This window comes from Trematomus bernacchii, unplaced genomic scaffold (genome assembly GCF_902827165.1).
Source record: "Trematomus bernacchii unplaced genomic scaffold, fTreBer1.1, whole genome shotgun sequence".
Taxonomy (NCBI): Eukaryota; Metazoa; Chordata; class Actinopteri; order Perciformes; family Nototheniidae; genus Trematomus; species Trematomus bernacchii.
In genome coordinates this window covers 3875306-3901201 of record NW_022988098.1, presented here as the reverse complement: position 1 = coordinate 3901201, position 25896 = coordinate 3875306, and the positions used below count along the sequence as shown (strand labels likewise).

Below are 25896 nucleotides of genomic sequence, written 5' to 3'. Positions count from 1 at the left end.
CTCCAACCCCCAGAATTCATTCTATTAGTCAAGAAAACTCTCCTGGTGAATTTTTTTCTCAATCTGACAACATTTACCCCTCCTTCATTGACCTGGGCGGCCACACCAGCAGCCACGGTGCTGCAACTGAGGCTAAACTTCAAGGTTGATAATCATTTCAAATGATTTAGGGTAGAAGACTGTTCAACGGTCAATAATAACTCTTTTCATGGAAGTTTTTTTATGGATTTCCAATTTTTTTTCTGTAGACAGATTGTCTATTATTATTGTTATTATTTGTATTATCTTAACAGTTTCTACTTTATAAACCTGTATGCCTTTTTGAAATATATATGAATGAATGACAATAGGTAAATAGATTGGCAATGTGTGTGGTCTCTCATTAGTAGGGCACGTCATTAGATTAGATCTGAGCCGCTGCATTAGGGCTCACCTTGACGCTTGGCACGCGGGAAATCATGAACAGCATGTTATCAAAGAGTGATGTATTTTATTGTATTTATTTATTTAACCTGGATATACCCAGGGGGAAGTCTCATTGAGCTATTTTACAAGAAAGTCCTGGCCAAGATAGACATCAGCGAGGTTACAGACAAAACATAAAAATATATATATATATCATCATACAAAGCATCTACAAGATTTGCCTGCTTCTCTGTCATTAAGAGGCACCTTAATGTATCGAACTACATGTTATGTTTGAGATATTGTGTACTTTGTGTGAGTATCACATAAAGCAGTGCAAAAACAGATACAATGTGTGTTAGGTGGGTGTTAACAGGTGACAGGACTGGCTGCACTCTTAACTAATGCAATGTTAAAGTAGACACGTCTTAATTCGTTCATTGACCTTTTCAGCTTTTTTTTTTTTTAATTGACAAGAAAAATAAAATTCTGCAAAAATTCCCACGGTTATGCCCATGCACATGCAGGTGATTTTGATTGACAGGTGATTAGAGGTAATCTCACGGTGTGTGGGCGTCTACAGACTGTGTTTGAGTGACATCTCACCGACTCTCCCGTTAACAAGCTTCTTCTTGTTATAGAAGCTTTGCTGCTTCTATAACAAGATATACAGTTAGGATTCTTACTGCACATGAAGTTTGGTGAACACAGATTTACGCATCTTTAACCTGAGCATAGCTTTGAACAGACAGAAAAAGTCTTCTCGTGACTCCTTCAAGTTCTTATTATGGTTCTTACTTGCTCATTGAAATTCCAGTAAAGGACAGCAAACTATATCATCAAGAAAAAAACACAAACCCCTTCTTCTCCTTGTTTTATTGCTTATATATATATATATGATTTTCAGGCAAAATAAAAAATGTCAATGAGACAGGCCACGTTATACTGTAAGCACGTTCATTTAAATTTTGATATTTAGATTTCCATTAGATTCTTATAATTGATGCAAAGATATATTAAATAGTAAATAAGATCAATAATAACACACTTCATATATCAATAGCAAAACTGAAGCTGACGGTGTTTAGTGTCTGACACATGGAAACTTCTGAGGCCGCAGAAATAAACATTTTGGTTGAGTAACGACACAGGCACACATAACAATATTTCATATATTATATCATACATATATGAGTTAGAGAATGATCAAACATGAATCCAACCTCATTATAAACTGTGAACAAAGTCAATGATATGCATTTATAGAAAAATGTAATTAAATAATACGATTTTGCCTTCACACAACATTATCTGCTCATCATTTTTAGCCATGGATGTGTACTTACCTACTTATTTGTCTTTATAACTAATGTGTGCTTTTCTTCTCTATAATAATAATTGTGCTTATTCTGTATTATTATATGCATTTTTTATTTTACCTGCTATGCCACTTTTTGCTGTAACACTGCACATTTCCCCGCTGTGGAACTAACAAAGGATTTTGATTCTGAACATAGTAAATATGCAAATTCGTGCTTTGTGTAATGTTTCTACTCAGATCTTCAAGTCGTGACTTCCAGAACCACTGGAACTACAATGGGCTATGTAATATAAATGTTAATTCAGATTTTGCCTAAGGTGTTGTAAAAAAAAAAAAGGCTACAGGCTACTCTTTCCAGTGAAATGCAGTTGGTAAATGTAAAACCACATCCCCATTGTACAATAGGGTTTCTAATTTCTCGAAAGCTAAAATATATTGTGCCTTTTGGTTATCCCCTATTTATACAAGAACCATATTTTCTAAATAAATGCAGGGTATATTGTCAACAAACGTTAACTTTCCTGACAAACACACAAATTAATCTATTTTCAATAACAAAAATAGACTGAGAATTTTAATAATGTTTCAAAATATCCACATTTTGGAGCATTTTCTATTATTTTTCATTCAGTGAGAGTCCATCAAAGAAATATGGCTGATCACATTGTTTACTGTTTTGTAAATAAAGGGTGAAGTATTTGATGTCAATAGTAATACAGTACTTGTATCAGTGGAGGGCGCACTTCATGGATGTATAAAGAGAACTAATGTTGTGTGTGGGCGTGGCAAATGTAGTACATTTGAGCGCTAAATTTGTAAATTACCCACCGTTTTAACACTATTTTTGTGTTTTCTAGCCCCCTCTAAGCAGATTCAGGGTGGAATAAAATCAGCATTTCCTACAATATGAAAATAAAGCGGTTTCTGGGCGGATGTCGCCATCTTTAGTAAGGGACAATAAGCCAAGCGCTAAAACACAACTTGTTGTAATTTCCTGAAACTTGCTTTATATGTATTCTCAGTGTCCTGTACAAAACCTCATTATACTAAGCACCCTTCGTCTATTCACGGTGGCTTACCATAACATCTAAAAGGCGTTTCTGTCGGAAATGGTTAGCGAGCGGGTCTCAGTCGCCATGTTTACTTTGGGTGACGCCAGCTCTCTACCATTTTCCTCCGCCTCTGGTTGTCAAGAAGATGGCAGCTTCCAGGCAGGCATGAGAGGAAATACTTCTTCACAAATCGAATGAATTTGGATTATTGCCGCAAGATTAGACCACAAACCCGTGTTTTTGCTACTACTGCATCGATATAAGTGAGTAATAATCTTAAATATTTGCGCCTTTTTTGGGGTTTGTTGTGTTTTGTTGTGGCTTACCGCCCGGCCATTTTTCTTGTGGGAGCTGTAGAAGTAGGCCGAGTGTCGAAAAGATGGCTGCTTCCAGAGACGGCATGAAACATAATAACACTCTCTATATGCAGTTTATCTCAGTTTAGCTGTGTGTAACGGGCGTTGTTGCAACTACATTTATATCAGGTAAAATATGCATGTCAGAATAAAACGTTATTGCATTGCATTTAATTGTGAAATAGCGCGACGCTTTGACAGATGCTAACGCTGTTAGCTTGTGCTAATGAGTTTGAGCAACTAGCCGCTTGTGCTAACGGAATTCAGCTAATGTTAGCATCCATTTGATTATCCCGATTTGGCTTACATTTTAAGTATATTTTAAGAAGTGTTTAGACTGGGTTGTAGGGATGTGTGTACCAAATTGTTGCAACTGTTCATATTGGGGTTTTATATAGTTATAGTCTTAATAAGTACGTTAAAGGGATTGCAGATAACGCTAAGCTAGTTAGCTACAAGATGGCGACTCCCAGAGAAGCATGAAAATAGCCGACTCTTGCTAACGGTTCTAACTGTGGATTAAGTGTGTGCTGCAAATGTGCATTGTTTTCCTCTTTTCAACCGCTATCACTTTAGTGGATTAGTTTTCATTTTATTGTGTTCCTTCGCTGTTGTAGTTGGCTAGCTATTTTTCCTTTTCATTCGCTTCCGCCATTTTTCAGACTGGCAGCGGTGTTAGCGGGGGTTTGTTTGGTTACAAGATGGCTGCTTCCATGGATTGAATTCAATGGTTTAGAAGACAACAAAACTTGGGTGTATGAACATTTCCTTGTATTTCTTTTGCACAACTGCAACTCCACGTCTATATGAAGGGGTTTTAATCAGTACAAGTTGGAAAGCTCTTACTACGCATTTGTTTTTATTAATGAATGAATGTGTTCATTAACTAGAGCTTGGGGCACACACTGTTTTTAGAAGTGAGCCACAGTGCGCGGCTCCATCCTGCTGATGAGTTTCTACAGTCGTTAACTTTGTACAACCAGGAGCATTTCATCAGGCAAGAATTTTTTATTTTATTAATGTTTCCGACAGAAATCATGTCTGCCCCTGGCTCCACGGCGTCGGTTCTGCAGCCGCGGTGGAAGCGGGTCCTCGGATGGTCCGGTCCCGTTCCCCGGCCCAGGCATGGACACAGAGCTGTGGCCATAAAGGAGCTTATGGTTGTCTTCGGTGGTGGAAACGAAGGAATAGTGGATGAATTGCATGTTTACAACACTGGTAAGATAATAACTTTTGCATGTATAACTTTACTGATGACTGTTGGCAGCGACCATGATGTTTACTTATAAAATCTTCAGATGTGAAATGGTAAACAATGCATTTTAGCATTTAGCCTCTGCATAAAAAAACATTCTATTTTATTTCTAAAGATCGATTCGTGATGTGCAGAACTAAGTAGAGTACAGGCCTCAGCAGGCCAAACAAGCCCGTGTCTGATTACATTTGGCCCCCTCTGCTGGAGAAAGGTGCTATTGTACGTTAAAAAAGGCGGGCTAAAATAAAATGGATGATGCTGGTTGGTTTAACTATATCCTATGCCCCAATTTCCTGTACATAAACCAATAAGGACAGACACATTTAATAAAAACATGTTTTTTTCATCCCCATCCTTAAATACATCTGTTGGTTTATGTACTAATAATTACAAGAGAGTTGTAATAGTAAGGTTTTTCAGAGCCTTGTTTAGACAATAACAAACCTTGGTCATAGTTTAAATGGATTGATATGAGTAAGCCTCAACTGAATCATCATTGTGTTTTATTTTCTAGCAACAAACCAGTGGTTTATCCCAGCGGTCCGTGGTGATATTCCCCCTGGCTGTGCTGCATATGGTTTTGTATGTGATGGCACACGATTGCTGGTGTTTGGTGGAATGGTGGAGTATGGAAAGTACAGCAACGATCTCTATGAACTTCAGGTAATCTATCTATCTATACAAATGTATCTCCATGTTTCTATTAAATGTGTGCATTAGGATAATGCAATGTTTCTAAATTAAGTGATACAAAGTTATAGTTTCATTATTATGGGATATTTTTTTTACTTAGGCACAGTAACAGCCGAACAAAGTAAATCTATCTTTTTAAGTTGTACGTTTTGAGGCTGTGGATATTTATGGGCTGCATGCAGTTTAGTAAATTACATTTTATAGTAGGCCATTGAACCCTTATCCTGATTTATCAAATTCAAATTTGGGTCCCATTGAGTATTTTAATTCACACTGTGCACTCCAGATAATGAGATTGAATTGCTAATGCAGTGCAAAGGTTTGCAAAAAAAGAATAGATTCTTAGATGCATCGTGATTTCCTTTTTTTTCCCTCAAAACATTTTGAATGGATTTAGAAAACTTGTTAATCAAAATGCAGAGGGTTCACCAAGCTCCATCAACTGAATCAAAAGATAACTAATCTGTAGCTGCTTTTTAAAGCTTTGGGGAAGTCATGTTTTGACAGGGGAGGGGCGACCTAAAGAAGTAAATATGTGTTTATTAAACGTGACGCTAATCAGAAGCTAGTTATTCTGCCAGTGCAACGTGCCACAATGCGTCTTTATTGTCCTCCTTTCAAAAACGTCACTTTGTGTATACTGCAGAAGTTTACACTTTAAATATTCTCTGTTTTTGGTTTTGACATAAAGTAGGTATGCCCCTATCAAGTTGTCAACAAGAGTCAAGATGGATTATGAGCAACTTGGAAGTAGACTGTACAATTATTACATTAAAATAGGAATTCATAAATAAATGCAACATTTAATAAGATTAGGTTTCAGGTTAAGTTTTGACAGAACCTTTTTTTATCATATTCTCAGAAAAGGAAAGATGGTCAGCTTGTGTTTGTAACTGCTTCTGCTATGATCTTTTCAATTGCTTAATGTTGTTATGAACATTGTTTTTCACAACAGGCCAGCAGATGGGAATGGAAAAAGTTGAAAGCGAAAAACCCGAAGAATGGCCCCCCTCCTTGTCCTCGTCTGGGCCACAGTTTTTCCCTGGTTGGCAATAAATGCTACCTGTTTGGTGGACTTGCCAATGACAGCGAGGACCCAAAAAACAACATTCCCAGGTACAGATGTTGTTTTCCAGCAGGCTTTTTTTCCTGCACACGATGCTTGATATTTTACTTCCACAAGCAACATAAGCGTAACTTCTGTCTGGGTTTTTTCTTCCTCAGATACCTAAATGATCTGTACACACTTGAGCTGCGTGCGGGATCCAGTGTGGTTGGATGGGATATTCCGATCACATACGGAGTCCTTCCTCCTCCGCGTGAGAGCCACACTGCTGTGGTCTACACAGAAAAGACGAGCAGGAAATCTCGCCTGATAATCTACGGAGGCATGAGTGGTTGTCGCCTTGGAGATCTGTGGACACTTGATATCGGTAGGTTTGTAAATGTGTGAATAGAAAAATGACAGCAAAGATATGCCCAGCCGGTGCCACTCGGAGAGTGTGCTGCAATTTAAAGTCGAACAGAGGAAAAAAGGCCACACTTTAGAGAGGATAAACAGTTGAATGTTTGACAAGGAGAATTACCTGTAGCTGCGGTTATATAGTTGCGTTTAAAAACACTCGCCTTTCACACTGCCTTTTATATAATATCCTACTGCTCATCATTGTCTTCAGATACCCTGACATGGAACAAACCATCAGTAAACGGGACAGCACCGCTACCCAGAAGTCTTCACTCTGCCACCACCATCACAAACAAGTGAGAATACTGCTGGACCTTAGCAATAACATTGAACATTTTCCTCGATCCTGTTTGAGTTCCCAGAAGAACAGAATATGCTTTTTGGGAGCTGCATCTCACTGATTTCATTTCATTTTTTGCAGGATGTATGTTTTTGGAGGATGGGTTCCATTGGTAATGGATGACGTTAAAGTGGCCACACACGAGAAGGAGTGGAAGTGCACAAACACTCTCGCCTGCCTAAATCTAGGTTTGTATAACCTATAACCTGTGTATTTATAAAAAAAAAAGTATATTTTCAGTGTAAGGGGCTTCACTAATCTTTATGTGTGTGTCTGCAGACTCCAATTGTTGGGAGACCGTGTTGATGGATACTCTTGAAGACAACATCCCTAGGGCCCGTGCCGGCCACTGTGCCGTGGCCATCAATTCCCGACTCTACGTCTGGAGTGGCCGCGACGGTTATCGCAAAGCTTGGAACAACCAAGTCTGTTGTAAAGACCTCTGGTACTTGGAAACAGGTATGTGTGCTGTAACATAGTTTATACTAAGAGGGACTTCCTCGGCTCAGGTAGTGAAAGTATCATTGTTGTTAAACCTCTCTTCCTCCACAGAGCGGCCACATGCTCCTGCCAGGGTGCAGCTAGTCCGTGCCAACACAAACTCTCTCGAGGTCAGCTGGGGCGCCGTCTCAACCGCTGACACCTACTTACTGCAGCTGCAGAAGTACGACATCCCAGCAACTCCAGCTACAGCCTCTGCAACTATGATTGCCAGCCCCGTGCAGCCTCTGAACTCTCCGAAGGGCCCCGCACTGGCTGTTGCAGCTCCTTCTGCTCAGAATCTCCCCCAGACAGGTACTTCACTAGTGACCAACAATTCCTTGTTTCAAACTCAGCCATGTTCACTGTCTTTGCCACACCAACAAGTGCAAAGAAGTCTAATCATCCGTCCCCTTGTGTTTCAGCAGTCTTGAAGGTTGCGGCTCAACAGTCTGGCACTGGCACATCTATTGTCACAGTCCGCCCCAGCCAGCCCGGGAAATCCCCCGTCACTCTGACATCCCTCCCGCCGGGTGTAAGGATGGTCATGCCTGCCCAGACCACCCAAGGATCGGTAAGAACAATTTCCCTTGTATTTTTATCTTGAAGTATATCATCCTTAGTGAAGAAATGTGTCCAAACATGTTGTATCGTCTTTTTTTTCAGCCAATTGGAAGTAGCCCTCAGATGAGTGGCATGGCAGCTTTAGCTGCTGCAGCTGCAGCAACACAGAAGATCCCGCCCTCTGGTGGCACTGTCCTCAATGTTCCTGCCGGGGCCACCATTCTCAAAACTGTAGCCATGTCCCCTGGCACAACCACAATGAAAATGGCTTCTCCACTCATGGTAAAGTCCTCACTAAATGGTCCAACATTAAGTGCATTCTGTCCGTCACGGATCAGTTCTCATAAGTATTTTTGTTCTTGTAGGTCAGTAACCCAGCCACCCGGATGCTGAAGACCGCTGCAGCCCAGGTGGGAACAGCTACTGGTTCCTCTGCCACCAACACCAGACCCATCATCACTGTGCATAAGTCTGGAGCAGTCACTGTGGCCCAGCAGGCCCAGGTGGTTACCACAGTGGTGGGAGGAGTTACCAAGACCATCACCCTGGTCAAAAGTCCCCTCACCATGGGCGGCAGTGGCACTCTGGTAAGATAGCATTTTTTTTATCACAATGTAATACTGGAACATAATCCACGCTGTAAATCATGTTCTGTACATTTCCTCTTCACACTTTTATTTGTTGTTCATTGAGCTTGACCCATGGGGGGAGTGAGTGAAGTCCGTCCTACAGTGACTTAAGTAATTGGGAAGCATAGTGTTAGCGATCTGCATGCTCTATGTTCAGTTATAGTTGTAATGATTTTTTGAGCCAAAACTGAAGTCCCTGTGCAATTCATGTTTTCACATAAATAATGACTTGGGCTTTCCTCCTTTGTCTGCAGATCTCCAACCTTGGCAAGATGATGTCTGTGGTACAAACCAAGCCAGTGCAGACATCTATCACAGGCCAGGTCTCCAATAACCCTCTCACACAGCTCCTACAGGTCAGATATGTGCACAAAATCAGGAAAACACACAGGAGGTAGTCTAAAACTCCTGAGACAACACCAGATGTCCTTCTCCACATTGATCCTCATAACATGTGGCTCTCTCTCTCTCCTCAGTCAAAGGGTCCCCTCCCAGCCGGCACCATCCTTAAGCTGGTGACCTCCGCAGATGGTAAGCCCACAACAATCATCACGACCTCCCAGGCAGGAGGCACTGGACACAAGCCCACGATCCTCAACATCAGCGGGGTCTCTCCTAACACCAATAAGCAGGGCACCACCATCATTAAGACCATCCCCATGTCTGCAATCATGAGCCAGTCTGGAGCTGCAGGTCTAAACTCACGCAAGTTTGATTTTCAGTTACTACATATCACAACAGAGAACAGAAATTCAAAAATTAGAGTTTGAACCAGGTCAACGCCTGGATAAAGAGAAGTAATGATGGTGTTGTCTTACGATTTTTACACATTGTTTCTGCAATTGCCATAACCTTTTGAAACAAACATCTGAATTATTTGTAGGTGTCAATTAGCTAACTTTGGTTTTTGTGTGTCTTAGATGAAAATGTACTTACAATCATGCTTTCGTCCCTTCAGGTGTGACAAGCAGTGGAGGCATGAAGACGCCAATCACGATCCTCACCACCAAAGTGATGACTACAGGAACTCCCAGTAAATTCATCACTGCAGTGCCCAAACTCGCCACTGCCGGACAACAGGGACTCACACAGGTACACTGACTCTGATTGAGCAGTTAAAGATATCTCTATATAGATTAACTTTGTCGTTCTGCCCATGTATGTTGCACCTGCGGTGACTAATCCTGAACTGTGTGTCTTTAGGTCGTCCTGAAGGGTGCTCATGGACAACCTGGCACTATCCTGCGCACTGTGCCTATGAGCACAGTTGGTGGTGTTCGACTTGTGACACCAGTGACCATGTCTTCTGTTAAGCCCAATGTGACCACTCTGGTTGTCAATAGGACGACAGGTAAGAATACTTTGTTATTGTAAAAAAAAATTCAATTTATTCTCAGAAAGAACAGAATAGAAAGCCTTTATTGTCATTGTGCAAAAATATATAATGAGATTTTTGGAGTGCAACCCTGTCACAGTGTGCCTTAGACAAAAACAGACAAACATAAAACCCCCCAGTAGGGTAGACAAAGGTAAACCATCATACAGGGGGGATAAATACTCAAGGACAATGGCATCAAAAGCTATGAAGTGCATACGAGTTAGGTATTTAAAAGAGTATTGTACTTAGGACTGTAGCCTTGTGGGCCAGGGGTAGAAACTGTTTTTGAGTCTGTTTGTCTGTGTTTTAAAGCTCCTGTATCTCCTAAAATAAGGCAGGAGAGATCACATGCCTAATAAAACCTCTTATTTTCCTTCCAGGTGTCACCACTTTTGGGACAGTCACCGGTACCGTCTCCTCCAGCCTGGCAGGAGCCGCTGCAGACAGCTCCAACGCCTCTCTGGTTACCCCCATCACCACACTGGGAACCATCGCCACCCTGTCCAGCCAGGTCATCAGCCCGGCGTCCATAACTGTGTCAGCCGCTCAGACCAGCATGACCTCTGCCACCACCCTCTCTTCCTCCACCATGACGGTGCAGGTAAGAATCTGCACGTCTTTTTTTCTTCAGGCGAAGTCTGTCTTAAGAAATGTTGCATTTGGCAAATATTGAGCTGCGATTTGGATATTGCAATAGTCCAACATTTCAATTAATATTGCAGCCCTTGTAACTATATTAGAATAAAAAATAACTGAAGGTTAGGGAGTTTATGCTTTTTCATAACTAGAAAATTACTAACAAAGTTACTGCTACAAAAACATTAGGATAATAGTTAATAACAGGGTTCTTACAGTCATTAAAAACCTGGAAAAGTCATGGAAATTCAAAATGCTAATTCCATGCCCTGGAAAAGTTATGGAAAACAATATTTTTCCCAAAGTTTTGGAAAAGTCATGGAAATTTAACTAAAGTTGCATCAAATATAATTTATGTTTTAGCTAATCGCCGAAATAGTAATACTATAATGATAATAAATACTGTATCGTATAATAATGAAACAGTAATGAAACGTAAAATGTCATTTAAACTGTCGAGGTATTTTGCTGGTGAGAGATTTTAGTTGCTTTAGCCTGTAGAAGCTAGTAAGCCTACTATTTGATTTGTTTAAGATTTGAGTATGAAACATGCTGTGGGACTCTTAGAACTTATCTTTACTGTCTCTTCGGCCCAGAACCAGCCCACCCAGGTGACTCTGATCACAACTCCCAGCGGTGTTGAAGCTCAGCCAGTGCAGGACCTACCAGTGTCCATCCTGGCTTCACCCACCTCCGAGCAGCCCAGCTCCTCTGAAGCCGGAGCGTCTGGCGATGGCTCTGGCACCGTGTGCTCCAACCCGCCCTGCGAGACCCATGAGACCGGCACCACCAACACGGCCACCACCGCCTCCGCTGCGATGGGAGCAGGACAAGTGTGCTCCAACCCGCCCTGCGAGACGCACGAAACGGGCACAACAAACACAGCCACAACGGCTTCATCAAACATGTCGACGCCACGCATGTGCTCTAACCCGCCGTGCGAGACCCACGAAACCGGGACGACCAACACGGCCACCACAGCGTCCAGCAGCATGGGGGGAGTCCAGAAGGTTTGCTCCAACCCGCCCTGCGAGACCCACGTGACGGGTACCACCAACACATCCACCCAGTCGTCCTCCAACATGAGTACGGGCCAGACGAGCACCAGCGCGCAGAGGGTGTGCTCCAACCCGCCTTGCGAAACACACGAGACCGGGACCACCAACACCCCGTCCACAACCACCTCCAGCATGGGGGGAGACCAGAGCAGCGCAGCAGGAGGCCCGGTCCAGAGAGTGTGCTCCAACCCGCCCTGCGAAACACACGAGACCGGCACCACCAACACAGCCACCACAGCCACCTGCACCATGGAGACAGGCGAAGGTACGGGCAACCCACACATATGGTTATGGAATAGATGTCATGTTTTTGTATTGGTATGAAGTCAAGCTTACATTATGTTTTTGTGTCTCCGAGCAGGCCAGCAGACGGAGGAGGGAGCAGAAAGTACCACCAGCACGGAAGTGGACCCCACCACTGCAGCAACAAGCACTGTCACCACCACCACCACCACCCAGGGCAGGGCCATCACTACTGTCACTCAGTCCACACCCGCTCCCGGACCCTCTGTACCCGTAAGAAATGCACTTTTCTATTAGGGGTGATGCAAACAAGGCATTAAAAAGTATAACCTTGGACTTTGAGAAACTGTCTTGGACATCTTTCAAACATTTCGTTTTCTGACATTTTATACACTAAACTATTCATCAAGAGAGAAACTTCTAAAATGTAGTTTTTTTCGCTTTGTGACTAATCTTGGTTTGTTCTTCTGTTTCTCTCCAGTCGATCTCATCCATCTCAGCCGGCTCCCCAGAGGAGCCCATGCAGACGGATGAGACCGCATCAGCAGAAGCTGCACCTGCTGGAGAAGGAGCGTCTGCTATGGAGACACAAGCCGAGGTAAATATAGTGTAATAATCACCATTCTCTGTTGAAGTCCATGCTTTCAAAGATATATTATGTTTGACCTATAATATGTTCTCTCAGGGTGAAGCAGCCGCAGCTACAGCCTTGAATCTGCCCTCGGAGCTGATGGCCGAGGCTCAGGGCGCCACACTGATGGTGACGGGGCTGTCGGACGAGGAGCTGGCTGTGACTGCAGCAGCAGAGGCCGCTGCTCAGGCAGCTGCGACTGAAGAAGCCCAGGCGCTCGCCATCCAGGCCGTCCTCCAGGCAGCACAGCAAGCCGTAATGAGTGAGTTCAACCGCATTGTCAGATCACTCAACATATTGATAGATCGAGGGCTGTGTAGGGTAAAGACATGGAAAGACTTGTGTATTCTTATACCTCCTAACAAATAACACTGACAAGCTGCTCTCGCTCTGTAACTACTGCAACCTCTCCAATTATTTCAGTTCCTAATGACGTTGTTGTAGTTAAGTTATGTAGTATGATTTCTAAAATATTTCTCTCTCTTTTCAAATGAAGATGAGGCCTCTGGAGAGAGCCAGCAGCCCACCACCATCCCCATCATGTTGACCCAGCAGGAGCTGGCGGCGCTGGTCCAGCAGCAGCAGCAGCTGCAGCTGCAGGAGGCTCAAGCCGTGGCGCAGCAGGCCAGCGCGGAGGCCAACCTGCCCACTGAGGGCCTGGCCCCCGCAGACAGCCTCAACGACCCCTCCGTCGAGAGCAACGGACACAATGAGATGGCAGCCGCAGTCACCAGCGCTGTGGCCTCACTGCTGCCACGCACCACTGCTGAGAGTAAGACTTGTGCTTTTTATCTAAAAGTGAATCAATATTTCTCTTTTTACAGCAAATTGACCTTTTCTGTATTGTTCCCTTTCCCTCCACAGCACTCGCTCCTTCGAGCACATTTGCTCCATCTGTATCGGTGGCAAGTCCAGCCAAGCTGCAAGCAGCAGCCGCCCTGGCAGATGTGGCCAATGGGATCGAGGGATCGGTGAGTTATTGTGCAACATCTGGCCGGTTCAGCTAAGGTCGAAGAGGAGTTATGTAACCGACTATCTCTGTTATCTTACAGAAACAAGCCCCACAGCCAACCCCGGTGAAGGCTGTTGTAAAGAAAGACAACCAGTGGTTCGATGTTGGAATCGTTAAAGTGACAAATATGGTCGTGACCCACTTCTATATGCCAGGAGATGAGTCTCAGGGAGATGTAAGTATTTCAGGAGGCTCATTTCCTGCTCAGATGACTGTGTGCTGGGAGCATCCCTAATCTCTGTTCTGTTTTGCAGGATGACTCTGGCAACATGCCAGACTACAGCCAAATGAAGAAAATGGAGCTGCAGCCTGGCACAGCTTACAAGTTTCGTGTTGCTGGAATCAACGCTTGTGGCCGTGGATCTTTCTCAGAGATATCCGCTTTCAAGACCTGCCTACCAGGCTTCCCAGGGGCTCCTTGCGCCATCAAAATCAGCAAGGTAAACACCACAGTGAAGCCCTTCCCCTTGTTGTTTTCTCTTTTCGTTGTGGAATCACATGATAACTGCAGCTGCTCTCATGAGTCGTGCTCCCAGGCACTGAGTAGTAATCATTCCTCGTCCCTCTGCAGAGCCCCGATGGTGCCCACCTGACCTGGGAGCCGCCCTCTGTGACGTCGGGGAAGATCATCGAGTACTCTGTGTACCTGGCCATCCAGAGCAACCAGACAGCCGAAGCCAAGGCCTCCACCCCAGCGCAGCTAGCCTTCATGCGCGTGTACTGCGGGCCCAACCCCTCCTGCTTGGTGCAGTCGTCCAGCCTCTCCAACGCCCACATCGACTACACCACCAAGCCCGCTATCATCTTCCGCATCGCCGCCCGTAACGAGAAGGGCTACGGCCCCGCCACCCAAGTCCGATGGCTGCAAGGTGAGCACCATTACAAAAATAATACTGAAATTTAATCAGTTACTTATGATATTTGAAAAGAGGCAGCAGGACTTCTAAACAAGTGACTCTACACTGAAATTCATTAGAATTTACACCGTTTTTTGTGTCTGTGTTTATTATATTTAATACTGGTGTTTGGACCATTAAGTAGTTAGTGTTTGATTACATTAGTTTTGAGTGTGTAGTGTTAGTTTTAATGTTTTCTTTCGCTCATATGTTGTATGTATAATACATGGATTCTCTCCAATTCTATAATTGTTATTAAGAAACATTGTTACGGTTTGTGTTTACTGTCTTGGCCACTATTGTGCTCTTTGGGCTTTCCCTTCCCTGTACTGTAGTGTGTTGTATAGGTTTCCGTGCATGTAAATGGTCGGCAACATTAACATTAAAGCATGTAAACATGTCAAAGTAGAGGTATAAAATACTAAAGAAAACTGAAAATAAGCATAATGGGGCCCCTTTAATGTTCAGATGGCTTATTGGGGTGTCCAATGTCACAAATCTCCAGCAGTGGCTCAGTCAGTAGGGGCTTGGACTGGGAGCTGTAGGGTCGCCGGTTCAAGTCCCCGACCAGACCTAAAATATGCAGTGTGGACTGCTTCTTGGAGAGGTCCCAGTTCACCTCCTGCCCTGCCGTGGTGCCCTTGAGCAAGGCACCGGACACCCCCCTTCCACCCTCACTCCCATTGCTCCCCGGGCGCTGTGCAATAGCTGCCCACTGCTCCTAGTACTAGACTCCTGGTGCTAGACTCCTGGTGCTAGACTCCTGGTGCTCGACTCCTGGTGCTAGACTCCTGGTACTAGACTCCTGGTACTAGACTCCTGGTACTAGACTCCTGGTACTAGACTCCTGGTACTAGGATGGGTTAAATGCAGAGAACACATGTCACTGTGTGTGCTGTGTGCTCTGCATGTGTGGCCATTAAAGAGGGTTTCATCCCTCCCAATTCTTATGCTTTGTGATAGTTCATTTATTTTCAACTGTTTTTGTGTATAACTATTATTGGAAAAAGAGATATTTTAACAAATCGTTCTGCTTTTCTAGAATCCGGCAAAGACGCCGCCTCTGCAAAACCGGCCCCAAAAAGACCAGGCACCTCTCCTGATACGTAAGTACTGTACATGTTTCACACTGTGCACACTGGAGTATCAACCGTGCAACACTCATCCCGTTTTCCTTTTTTTTCTTTCTTTGCATTTGCAGTAAGGCTGCCGGTCCAAAGAAAGCGAGGACGGACCAGTGAGGTCACCCGGAGACCCCTCCCAGTCTTTTGTCCTTTTTTCCACTCGCTGTCCTTTTTATCAGGAAGACTGACCTTCACCCCTCCTCCACCTCCTCCTCCACCACCACCACCTCATTCTCCATCCTAATCTCATCCTCCACCCTTCAAGTCTCAGACCAAGACAGCAATGGAGGCAGAACAACCGTATGAAGCCGAGATGAAAGTCAATCTGAGAGATGTTTCTGTAGATAAAACCCTCCTTCCTCCTCCTTCTGTTGGTTGTACTATTTTTAGAGCAACACAAACTTAGAAGCACATTATCTTTTTTCTGTCACATCCCCTTCCATCGTTTAACATCTACTTTTGGCTTGTTTCAGTAGTTGAGCAGTATAGAGAAGCATTTACACCTTTCACAAACTGGGAGCCAGCCTGAGCGCAATGTTACCTTTTTTTTTTTTTGTCTTTGTTTTGTGAATCCAAGAGGGGATGTAGAGAGAGACTACACAAAATGATGTACAGTGTTGAGGGAAAAAAAAAAAAGGCTGTGGAGGCATTAGTTCAGATGAGAGGAAAAATCGGTATGGATACAAATAAAGCACTTGTCCTCAGCGACAGAGGACATAATTTTTCTCCTTTCTTTTTTTGCTGAAAACAAAAATTTGCTTCATCGAGAACCAAGTCTGTATTCGCCGTACTGGACTCCAGTCTCCTGGTAATGTCATCACTGTGCGCTTTTTACCCGACGTGAGGACTGGTGGCCGACACTTCTTCGACGTGGACAAGAAGAGATTTGTAGAGAATGAATGACAGACATTGCTATAGGACTGAGACTTGCAGCACACACACACACACACACACACACACAAATCTTCCCAAAAAATTAGCAAGCAGCAATGACGCAGAAGATCTTGTGTAGTTTATTTTTGTATTTTTTAAGCTTTTTTTTTTGTTTCTTTCCTCCTGTGTGTATGTTTGTCTCGTGTGCATTTTAAAAAGAAAAAAACATCACTTTTTTTAATTGTTGTTCATCCCCATAATTTGTGTTTGTGGGAAGATCGGTGGCTGTGTTGAGGTTGCCACTATATTTTTAAAAGAAATCTTCATTCAGCCGGTTGTATGTTCTTGTTGACAGAAGGTAAATGAACGAGAGAGAGAGACTTTTGTATTTGTTCCAAGTAGAAGCCACCGAGGTTGAAGGACTGAAGGGCACTCTGACCCAGGAGAGTTTTTACTTTGTTTACTACTCAATGCTTGTGTTGCTTTGTTTGCCAAACATGGAATCTCACGAAGTATGAGGACAAAACATCAGATCTTTCCCCCCTCCCCCCCCTTAATAACCTAAACAATTGTCCCCCCGCTTTTTTTATCCTTTTTTTCTTTTTTAGAATGGCAAATTATATTAGTAGACATATGTTCCCCTTTCCTATTAATGTTTGTGAATCCATTTAATAAATTTTAATTTTTTTTTTTCCTTTCCAAGACTCTGTATTTCAGACTACAGCAAGCTAACTGTGATGTGTAAAACCCGTGTGGAAAATGGGGATGTCTTTTGGGGGAAAAAAGCTTACATAGCCGGAGTGTACTCACTTGTAAATTAGTTCGTTCATAGAGCAAGAATAAAACAAACAAAAAAAATTCATCATCTTGGCCTTTTATATAATTACCTGTAACAAACTGTTTTTACATGTCGGTCATCTCTCGATTGCCTTTTTGTGTCTTTACTTATAAAAGAAACAAATATATATATATATATAAATATATATAGTCTCCCTGATGGTTTGCTTCTGTCGAGCTGATTCACTGTGGGAGTCTGCTAGGTTCATTACAACACGACGAGCTGTACAGGGAGCGTTGCAGGACTGTATATCTACTTTGTCACGGTAAAAGGCCAGGAAGATTCGAGGTTTTCCGCTTTGCCGCCTTTTTTCTCCGGCCGGCGCCTCGGTCTCTCTCGTTTTGTGCTTTTCTCCCAATTTCTTTCTCAAAAACTCTTCATATGCATTCATAATTTGTGTGTGTGTGTCAGTGTGTCTGTTGAACAAAAACTAGACATGCATGCAAAAGCAGTGTATTTTAGTAGTGATGCCTTAAGTTAGACCATAAGCTGAAGGTTCTCAAGATAAAAAAAAAAACTGAAAAAACATTTACTGAGTTTGTTCCTCTCTCCATGTGGTATACAATGTGTCCTTTTCCTTCCACAGTACCTTTGCTGGGTCACTATTTTTGCACCCTCGTTAGATAGGTCATCATCAGCAGTGCCGAGGTCTCTCTGAACTTTCCCCCGGCCTCTCGGGGACGAGCGCTGACTCAGCACTCACAGGCGTTGCGAGTTTCTCTCGGCTGTTCGCAGGTTATCTGGAAATGTCCTGTATTTTCCAATGTGTGTTTTTTGTACTGTAGGGAGTAATGTATCTTTTATCATCAAAAAATAAACATGTTAAACATATAGAGAGAGAGATGTTGTGTCTTTCTTATTTTCTCTATTATGATTTAAAAGAAGGGAGTGTTGAATCACCTGCTGTAGGCCGCTCCGAGCCGCTGTCAGGAACGGCTTCTCCACATCCAGGTCTGCTTTAGCGCTTCCTTCAAAATACTGTGCTCCGATTTCGCTGCACCACTGCTGGGCCTTTGCGCCAGACACCTGCCAAGAAATGCACATATTAAAATCAACAACGGGGCAGATGTGAACGTAGAAAAAATACAAAAAATGTAATAAAATCTGAAGTCACAATTTGGTTTTTGTATAACATTTTAGGGCTGCAGCTAACAGCTATTTCCATTGTGGATTATATTTTCTACAATAATTGTAATATGGAAAATATATAAAGCGACTGAACGATTATCAAAATGGTTTGCCATCATTTGTCTGACGATGGGCCATTAAAATGTTTAATGTCATTATAATGAGAAACTGTAATAATGCATTTTGGTCTGATTTGCCTAAGTAAAAATATTAAGGTTTGTCATTATTTTGAGGAAGTATTTTGTATTATTATTTCGAGATATTAAGGCATAATTTTAAGATTGTAATTGAACTTCGCCATTATGATTAATGGAAAAATTACTGACTTAAAAAATACTGTTACTCATGTCAACCTTCAGATGACACAAGTTAAATCATAGTATCTATGCTTGACTACGTCACATCTTCCTGATACTACAGACCTCCCTGTCGCTCAGGTCGGTCTTGTTGCCCAGCACGATGAAGGGGAAGTGGTCTGGGTCCTGAGGCTCTCCCTGGATCAGAAACTCCTTCCTCCACTCCTCCAGGGCGGAGAAACTGTCTCTGGATGTGACGTCGAACACCAGCAGGCAGATGTGAGCTCCTCGGTACAGAGGTGTTCCCAGAGACTGAAACCTCTCCGTGCCCGCGGTGTCCCAGATCTGAGGAGGGAACATTTACATCTATTTATTTATTTGTTCTTAAATAATGTTAAAAATCAAAAAATTGTATGGAAAACTCAATATCAATATATAAACAATAGTTTGAATTCAATCATGGTGGGAAATGTTAAAGGGGCCCTGTTGGGCTAATATTCAGGTTCATATTTGTATTTAGTTCCCTTTCCTGTAGTGTGTTATATAGGTTTTTGTGCATGTAAATGGTCTGCAAAGGCTTTAACCCTGTGTTCCCTCCAGAGGGAGTTTCTCTCCCACACACTCCCCCCACTGCCTGAAACGCCTCCATTTGACTCCTTTGTTTACTTCTGTATCATAGTGACATCACTATGTAACACTCGCTCTTCTATTTGCTAGCGCTGCAACACATTGTACGGGGCGGGACATCTCTAAGCTGTTGACCAATCACAACAGAGCCGGCCAGCTAACCAATCAGAGCAGACTGGGCTCTGGTTTCAAACAGAGGGTGAAAAGAGGTGCTGCAGCACAGGCAGTATGAGAAAAACAAAGAGCTTTTTGAACATTAAAGCATGTAAACATGTCACAGTAGAGGCACGAAATACAAATATAGCATAAAAGGGCCCCTTTAAAGTGTGATGGATGTATGCACCTGCAGGTTGACGGTGTCCCCATCCATGGTGACTGTTTTGGAGAGGAAGTCTGTCCCGATGGTGGTCCGGTACATGTTGGTGAAGCGGTGATTCACAAACCTGTTCATGAAGGAGGATTTCCCCACCCTTTGTAAACAACACAAACATTAAAGGTAGAACACAACACACTAAAACCGCTTTCTCCGTTCAGATACTAATTTAGCTGTTATCTCACGACTACACTGACATGATAACTTTGGTAAAGTATTTACACTTCAGTCTGCACTGCAGTAAGTTAAGGAGAGGAGTTAATGAAAGTGAAACAAATCTCGGTGAAGCACTAAAACAACACTTTTCATCAAGAGAAATTATATTCCTAAAACACTATCATCTAGTAATTACCCTGAGTTTCCTACGAGGATGATTTTCAGGGTCACCGGCTTGTTTCTGTCGTTCATGTTCACTTCTGCACAGGTTCGTTTCCACAGGAGCTGCTGCTGCCTTCAGGAGCACCTCGGAATGTTGCGGATATGTAATGTGAGGTGTGTCTCATCAGCAGTGGACCAAAGTGTTTTTACTGTACTAAGGGCTAGCCACGAAAAGGAAAGTCCCAAATGAAAGTCTATTTTATGTTATTATTTTCAGCCATATTGTCTTTACTTTTTTTAAATTTCAGTTTGATTCTGATTTGTTTTGTTTTATTGAAGGTTTCATTTTGGTTTGTGGGTTTTCCCAGTTTATTGTTACGTTATGTTTTTGTTAAAAAAGTAAGTAAGAAGTATATTACATTTCACAGCCTCAATATGTCATTATTTCTCCCTGGATTGTAGGTTCCTGAACATGTTTGGGGTGCTTATATTTCCTGAATAAAAGTTACATAAAGTTGCATTTCAGTGGCTAAGGCTTTATTTCAGGATAAAGAATCCAACATATTTCTTGTTTCATATTCTCCCTGTTAAATTACAGTATTTAAATCAGTCTTTGAAGGCACCATTTGACAGTTGGCACTTGGCACAGAGCTGATTTCAAAATAAAACTTCAAGAAATTATTATTATAACATTTTCTATTATAGATAGACACATATCTAATGTACATTCATGTAAAATAAATATGTCATTCATCTGTTATATATAATCTTTACTGTCTAATAAAAGTATTTCCAATTACCAAGCAATCTGCTGTCAACTATTATTGGATGATCTCTTTTTGCACCACTAGGGGGCAGCATAGGCTTCAGGTGATTCACCTTCCTCACAGGATGTGCTCTCTGGTGGAGCGGCTGTTATCTGTTTAGTGATTCATGTTTTTTATCAGTTTTTACTCCTCAATATTAAAGTAAACCCATACAAAAGCAGACAACCCACCACTTCATATACATGTTAACTTACATTGGGATTGCTTATATCTCTTTAATAAAGTATTATTGTAATAAGTGAAAGGTTTAAAAAGAAAGTAGCAATCCTTTAAAAAAAATCCTATAGCAATTCTTAGACATTACAAACCCTTCCTGTACAGCCAAACATTTAAAAACAGATTTAAATACGGCAGGACTGATTTGAAATAAATGTGCCATAAGACGTAACAACATATTTTATTATATTTAGTTTTAATGTTAACGTGTGTAAACATCATTAAGCTTGAAAGTAGTTCTGAAACAAGCTAATATACTTTACTAATATACAGTATTATTTTTACTCTATGTCATAGTAAATTACGCCATTAGCCATAATGAGATTACAATTGACAATCATAATCATAGACATAATTAAAGATAATTAATTGTACATGAAATACCACAATTATTATTATCTTCATTATCCTCATTATTATTATTGTTGTCATTATTATTATAAATCATCAGATTTGTTTCCAGCATTCTTAAATCAACAACAGTCATGGTTTGAGGTCAGTTAAAAGCTGCACTAAACATAAAACACAAAAAAACAAATTATTATGAAAGTGAAAAGTGAGAAAAGCAATTACAGTTAAATACATTGAGGTAATGCTGACGTGCTTTTTCCTGTTTCGCCTGCACCTTGCTATTAAACCAATAACATTTCAAAATAAAATGTAGTACTTGAAGGATTTTAGCTCATTTGAATGATTCACTATTAGCCATTTGAAGCTAATGTAGCTGCATGCTTCTTGCTGTTCTGAGTTTGTATCTTCATGGTTTATTCTTATTGTAAGATGTAAAGCATCAGCTAAATGAAATGTAATGATTTGTCATGGTGTGTGTGTCATGTATATACTGCCAGAGGTGCATCAAAATACTGAGATTACACAAAATCAGCAATACAAAAGCTCTGATGATGCAAACCTCTGGCTACTGAAGCATCTACTGTATTAGTCAGTGCAGGCGACTCATATCACACAAAACATCACGTTTAGGGAAAAGCACATGGATTCTAGTAATTCTTAAATGAGTAAACATGTATGTGTGTGTGTGTGTGTGTGTGTGTGTGTGTGTGTGTGTGTGTGTGTGTGTGTGTGTGTGTGTGTGTGTGTGTGTGTGTGTGTGTGAGCTCTCCTGGGTATGTGGCTGCATCTCTGCATGGCAGAGATAAGACCCCCGCCTACACAGAAGCCGGTTTCTTGGGAATTTAGAAAAGCTGTCCCCGAAGTCCACTGCTGACACACAACACCATCCGTCAGCCAGCCGAACAACCGTCCAATCAGGGCGGTTTGACATGAAGCACTCTTTTGCGCACCAGTCAATCTTCAAATTAAATACAGAGTTAGCGGGTCTTGATGTTTTGTTAAAAGTCAGTTTTCTTTCTTAAATATCTTGTCCTTGCTGCTGTAATGCACTTCACCTGACAGCAAAGTATTGTGTTACTATATCGTATTGTACCTTACTTTACAGTAATGTATAGCATGTTCTGTATCGTATCATATCGTATCGCACCGTAATGTACCGTATTGTATCGTATTGTATCGTATAGTATCGAACTGACCGTACCGTACCAAAATGTAGCGCATCACAAAGTAACGTATTGCATTGTATTTTAACAATTTAAGGTAAGCCTTGCCATGCCTACGTAAAGGTGTGTGCAGGAGCTTCTTAATGCATTGTTCTTTCTTTGAAAGTAACATCCTGCAAGTATAATATAACTGTAACTGTAACGGAATACAGTGATCTTTTTTTATGTGATCCTGTTACATGTAATCAGTGACTGCCTGAGTTACGCTACACGAGCTCGCTGCAGGTCTGTGTGTGTCTGTGCTGCTGCACGACAGAGAGCTGAGGGCCTGTAATTCCTGCCCTCCTCCTTTCATCTTGATAACCTCTTATCAGAGCAGAGCAGCCCACACACACACACACACACACACACACACACACACACACACACACACACACACACACACACACACACACACACACACACACATACACACACACACACACACACACACAGACACACACACACACACACACACACACACACACACACACACACACACACACACACACACACACTCACACACTCACATGCTCGCATAGAGGCACGGCCACATCCCTGCCCAGCTGTCCACAATGCACTCATAATATCACTGTCATTCACACACACACACACACACACACACACACACACACACACACACACACACACACACACACACACACACACACACACACACACACACACACACACACACACACACACACACACACACACACACACACACACACACTGATGGAGCTCATTCACACACAGGCTTCATATGTCTGTGTCTTGTCTTTATGGGGATCCCCATCAGCACTGGCATGAGCGTGGCTATTCTTCCTAGGGTCCACACAGATCAGTCAAACACACTTACACACTATAGTAACATAGACACAACAAAAATCAACTCCTGTCATGTTATTAACAATCAAGGACGGGTCATCATCCTTTCAACCATTATTACACATGAAAAACCCACTTCTACTACAAATAAATATGCAACATAATACAAGTACCTTACATTGTATACTGTATTTATCTTTCATGCACTTTCATAGACATTAAATTCCAAGACAACAAGGTATTACAAAAAATCCTAAATGTTCCCAGGGACACAAACACAAGTGAAACAAATATTGCTAATCCTGGTCAGATGGAGCCTACCTAGCATGCATTGGGGGTGTTTCATCACTGGTTGTTCAAAAGTAAAAGTTCAATCATTGCAACCATTTGATTTCCGTCTAACCTTTTTTAAAGATTATTCTGAAGTCTTCCGATTATACAATGTCACATTTTAAAAATACACTGAATGCCTTTTCTTTTGTAAATAATGCAAAAGATGAAGCAAGATAACCTCCTAAACATGACACAAGTAAATGAGAGTATATAGGGATTGGACATAAGGGAGCTACATGTCGAAAGATAGCCTGGTTTAGCTCTATAAATACAGCTTGTTTCTGTGATATGTTAATACATATTTCTAAATCCTCCTGACGCACTGATGAAGAGGAGATTAAATGTAATAAATGTGTTGTGTATCGTGACCTCTACACCTCTATACAAGTAGCTTTAGAAAGTGTGACAAGTTTAAGGAACAAATGGCTCAATAAACTATTCTCTTTCACAGTTATCACCTATTTGCATCAGACACAAATGATACAGTTACTCGGCCCAGCTCACCGCCGTATCAGGATATCATTAGAATTTAACTGCTGCAGGTTTTATAAATGGCATAAAATGCATCCAGCGTTGCATGTATTAAAACAATTCTGTCTCAATTCTTCCCAACTGTTTTTCGTCCCCTGATTTCCCTGAAAACTGTAAATGGACAAAGAGAGAGGAGAGTTGGGAAGCTGCTTTGACTACCAAATGCCGGCACAGTGTCAGCCTGTGTGCAGACATAGAGCCCAGGCCATATCTCCCCCCCACCCCACCCCCCATGATTGCAGCTCCTCACCCGATTTGCATTACTGTGTTCCACTCTAAGCTTTGCCGTACCACAAAGAAATTGAGGCTTTGCATTTTATAGTCGCTTTGTTCAAATGTCTGCGCAACTCTTTTCCATGTGGGCTCGCTCTTATCAGGAGCTGTATGCACATTTCATCAACAGACCAAAAACTCCCATCCTGCACCGACTGCATGGTGTCCTAAATATTACATTACTGTGTGTATGATCTGTGCAAACACTAACATTACATGTTACTTGTTAGCAGGGGCGCCGCCAGGGATTTTGGGCCCCATGAAAAGATATCACATTGGTTACTTAATGTTCTGGGCCCCTGTCAGTCACGGGCCCTTAGAATCGTCCTAATTTTTCACCCCCTTACGGTGCCCCTGCTTGTTAGACGCTTTTATCCAAAGCGACTTACATACTCAGTACTAGGGACAATCCCTACAGGAGCAATTTGGGGTGAAGTGTCTTGCCCAGGGACACAACGACATGCTGACTGCAGTGGGGTTTGAACCTGTGACCCCCTGATCCGAACACCTACACACAACCCACTGCGCCACACACCTCCTTACACATCTTACACATGCATTACATGTAGCTCAGTCTGCTGTTTGATAATGGTTGTAGTTTGGAGCTGATGTTGAGATACGTTCTTCTTGGACATTATCAGAGAGTACAACATGTTATCGGTACTACCTGCACACACATTCATAGACAGAGCAGAAGATTGTCTTTCTTAAAGGACATCCCTTACTGGAGCTGCTTCTCAGAAAAGACACAAAAAGAAGTATCCAAAAGTGTTATACTTTATATCCCCATAACATGTTGAAATGCTGTAAAGTATTCAAACATCCAATCCCACTACAGGGCCCCAACAAGTGCTCTCTAAAAAGGTGTTTACGAAAATACAATTAAATAATATGTCGTTTTACATTTGATTACAAAATAAAATGACAGTGTAAAAAATAAGTAAACAAATGATTCATTCATAGTAATAACTTAGGTTTGGTTCACAACACAAAACTTTGAAAATACATGTGTAAGGAAATAACGTTAAAATAACAAAAACCACCTGCAGTTTTATATATGAATACAAAATTAAATAACTGAGTAAAAGAACAAAAGTACATTAAATTGGGATTGGTTCACGGATTAGAGGAAGGATTTAAAGGGGACACCTTCGCCTTTCACACTTCCTGTAAGAGCCAAAAGTCTCTGATAAGACAAACATTATTTGTGGAATAAATTACACAGTCACACAGTCATGTTTCATCCAACCCTCACATTTCTCTCTGGACCAAAGAGGTGTGTCTTTTAAAAAGTTGTCCCCCCCCGACCCCTCCCACGGTCTCTGAGCCCTAAAGTTTGTCTGC

General features: G+C 42.1%; 2 protein-coding genes across 3 annotated transcripts; one reads left to right on the top strand and one right to left on the bottom strand.

The window, feature by feature from the left end:
- Positions 1–2884: 2884 nt before the first annotated feature.
- On the top strand, positions 2885–17109 carry hcfc1a (host cell factor C1a). 2 transcript variants are annotated; one of them, XM_034121920.1, is made up of 28 exons: positions 2885–3041; positions 4167–4352; positions 4904–5052; positions 6038–6198; positions 6307–6515; positions 6759–6843; positions 6969–7075; positions 7167–7346; positions 7440–7682; positions 7796–7941; positions 8034–8213; positions 8297–8518; positions 8815–8916; positions 9037–9265; positions 9519–9652; positions 9764–9911; positions 10319–10539; positions 11171–11897; positions 11994–12148; positions 12357–12473; positions 12561–12768; positions 13003–13278; positions 13371–13477; positions 13559–13693; positions 13773–13958; positions 14090–14387; positions 15457–15520; positions 15616–17109. In XM_034121920.1, exons 2-28 carry the CDS (start codon positions 4172–4174, stop codon positions 15653–15655), a joined length of 5010 nt encoding a protein of 1669 aa, XP_033977811.1. In that variant the 5' UTR covers positions 2885–3041; positions 4167–4171; the 3' UTR covers positions 15656–17109. The 2 variants fall into 2 exon arrangements, with proteins under 2 accessions (XP_033977811.1, XP_033977809.1); XM_034121918.1 differs by having other exon boundaries at positions 7793–7941.
- Positions 16719–20144, bottom strand: si:dkey-13a21.4 (uncharacterized protein LOC494576 homolog). Its single transcript, XM_034121921.1, has 5 exons — positions 20026–20144; positions 19644–19770; positions 18800–19018; positions 18150–18275; positions 16719–18028 (listed from the first exon to the last, which is right to left on the bottom strand). Exons 1-5 carry the CDS (start codon positions 20079–20081, stop codon positions 17942–17944), a joined length of 615 nt encoding a protein of 204 aa, XP_033977812.1. The 5' UTR covers positions 20082–20144; the 3' UTR covers positions 16719–17941.
- Positions 20145–25896: the final 5752 nt, after the last annotated feature.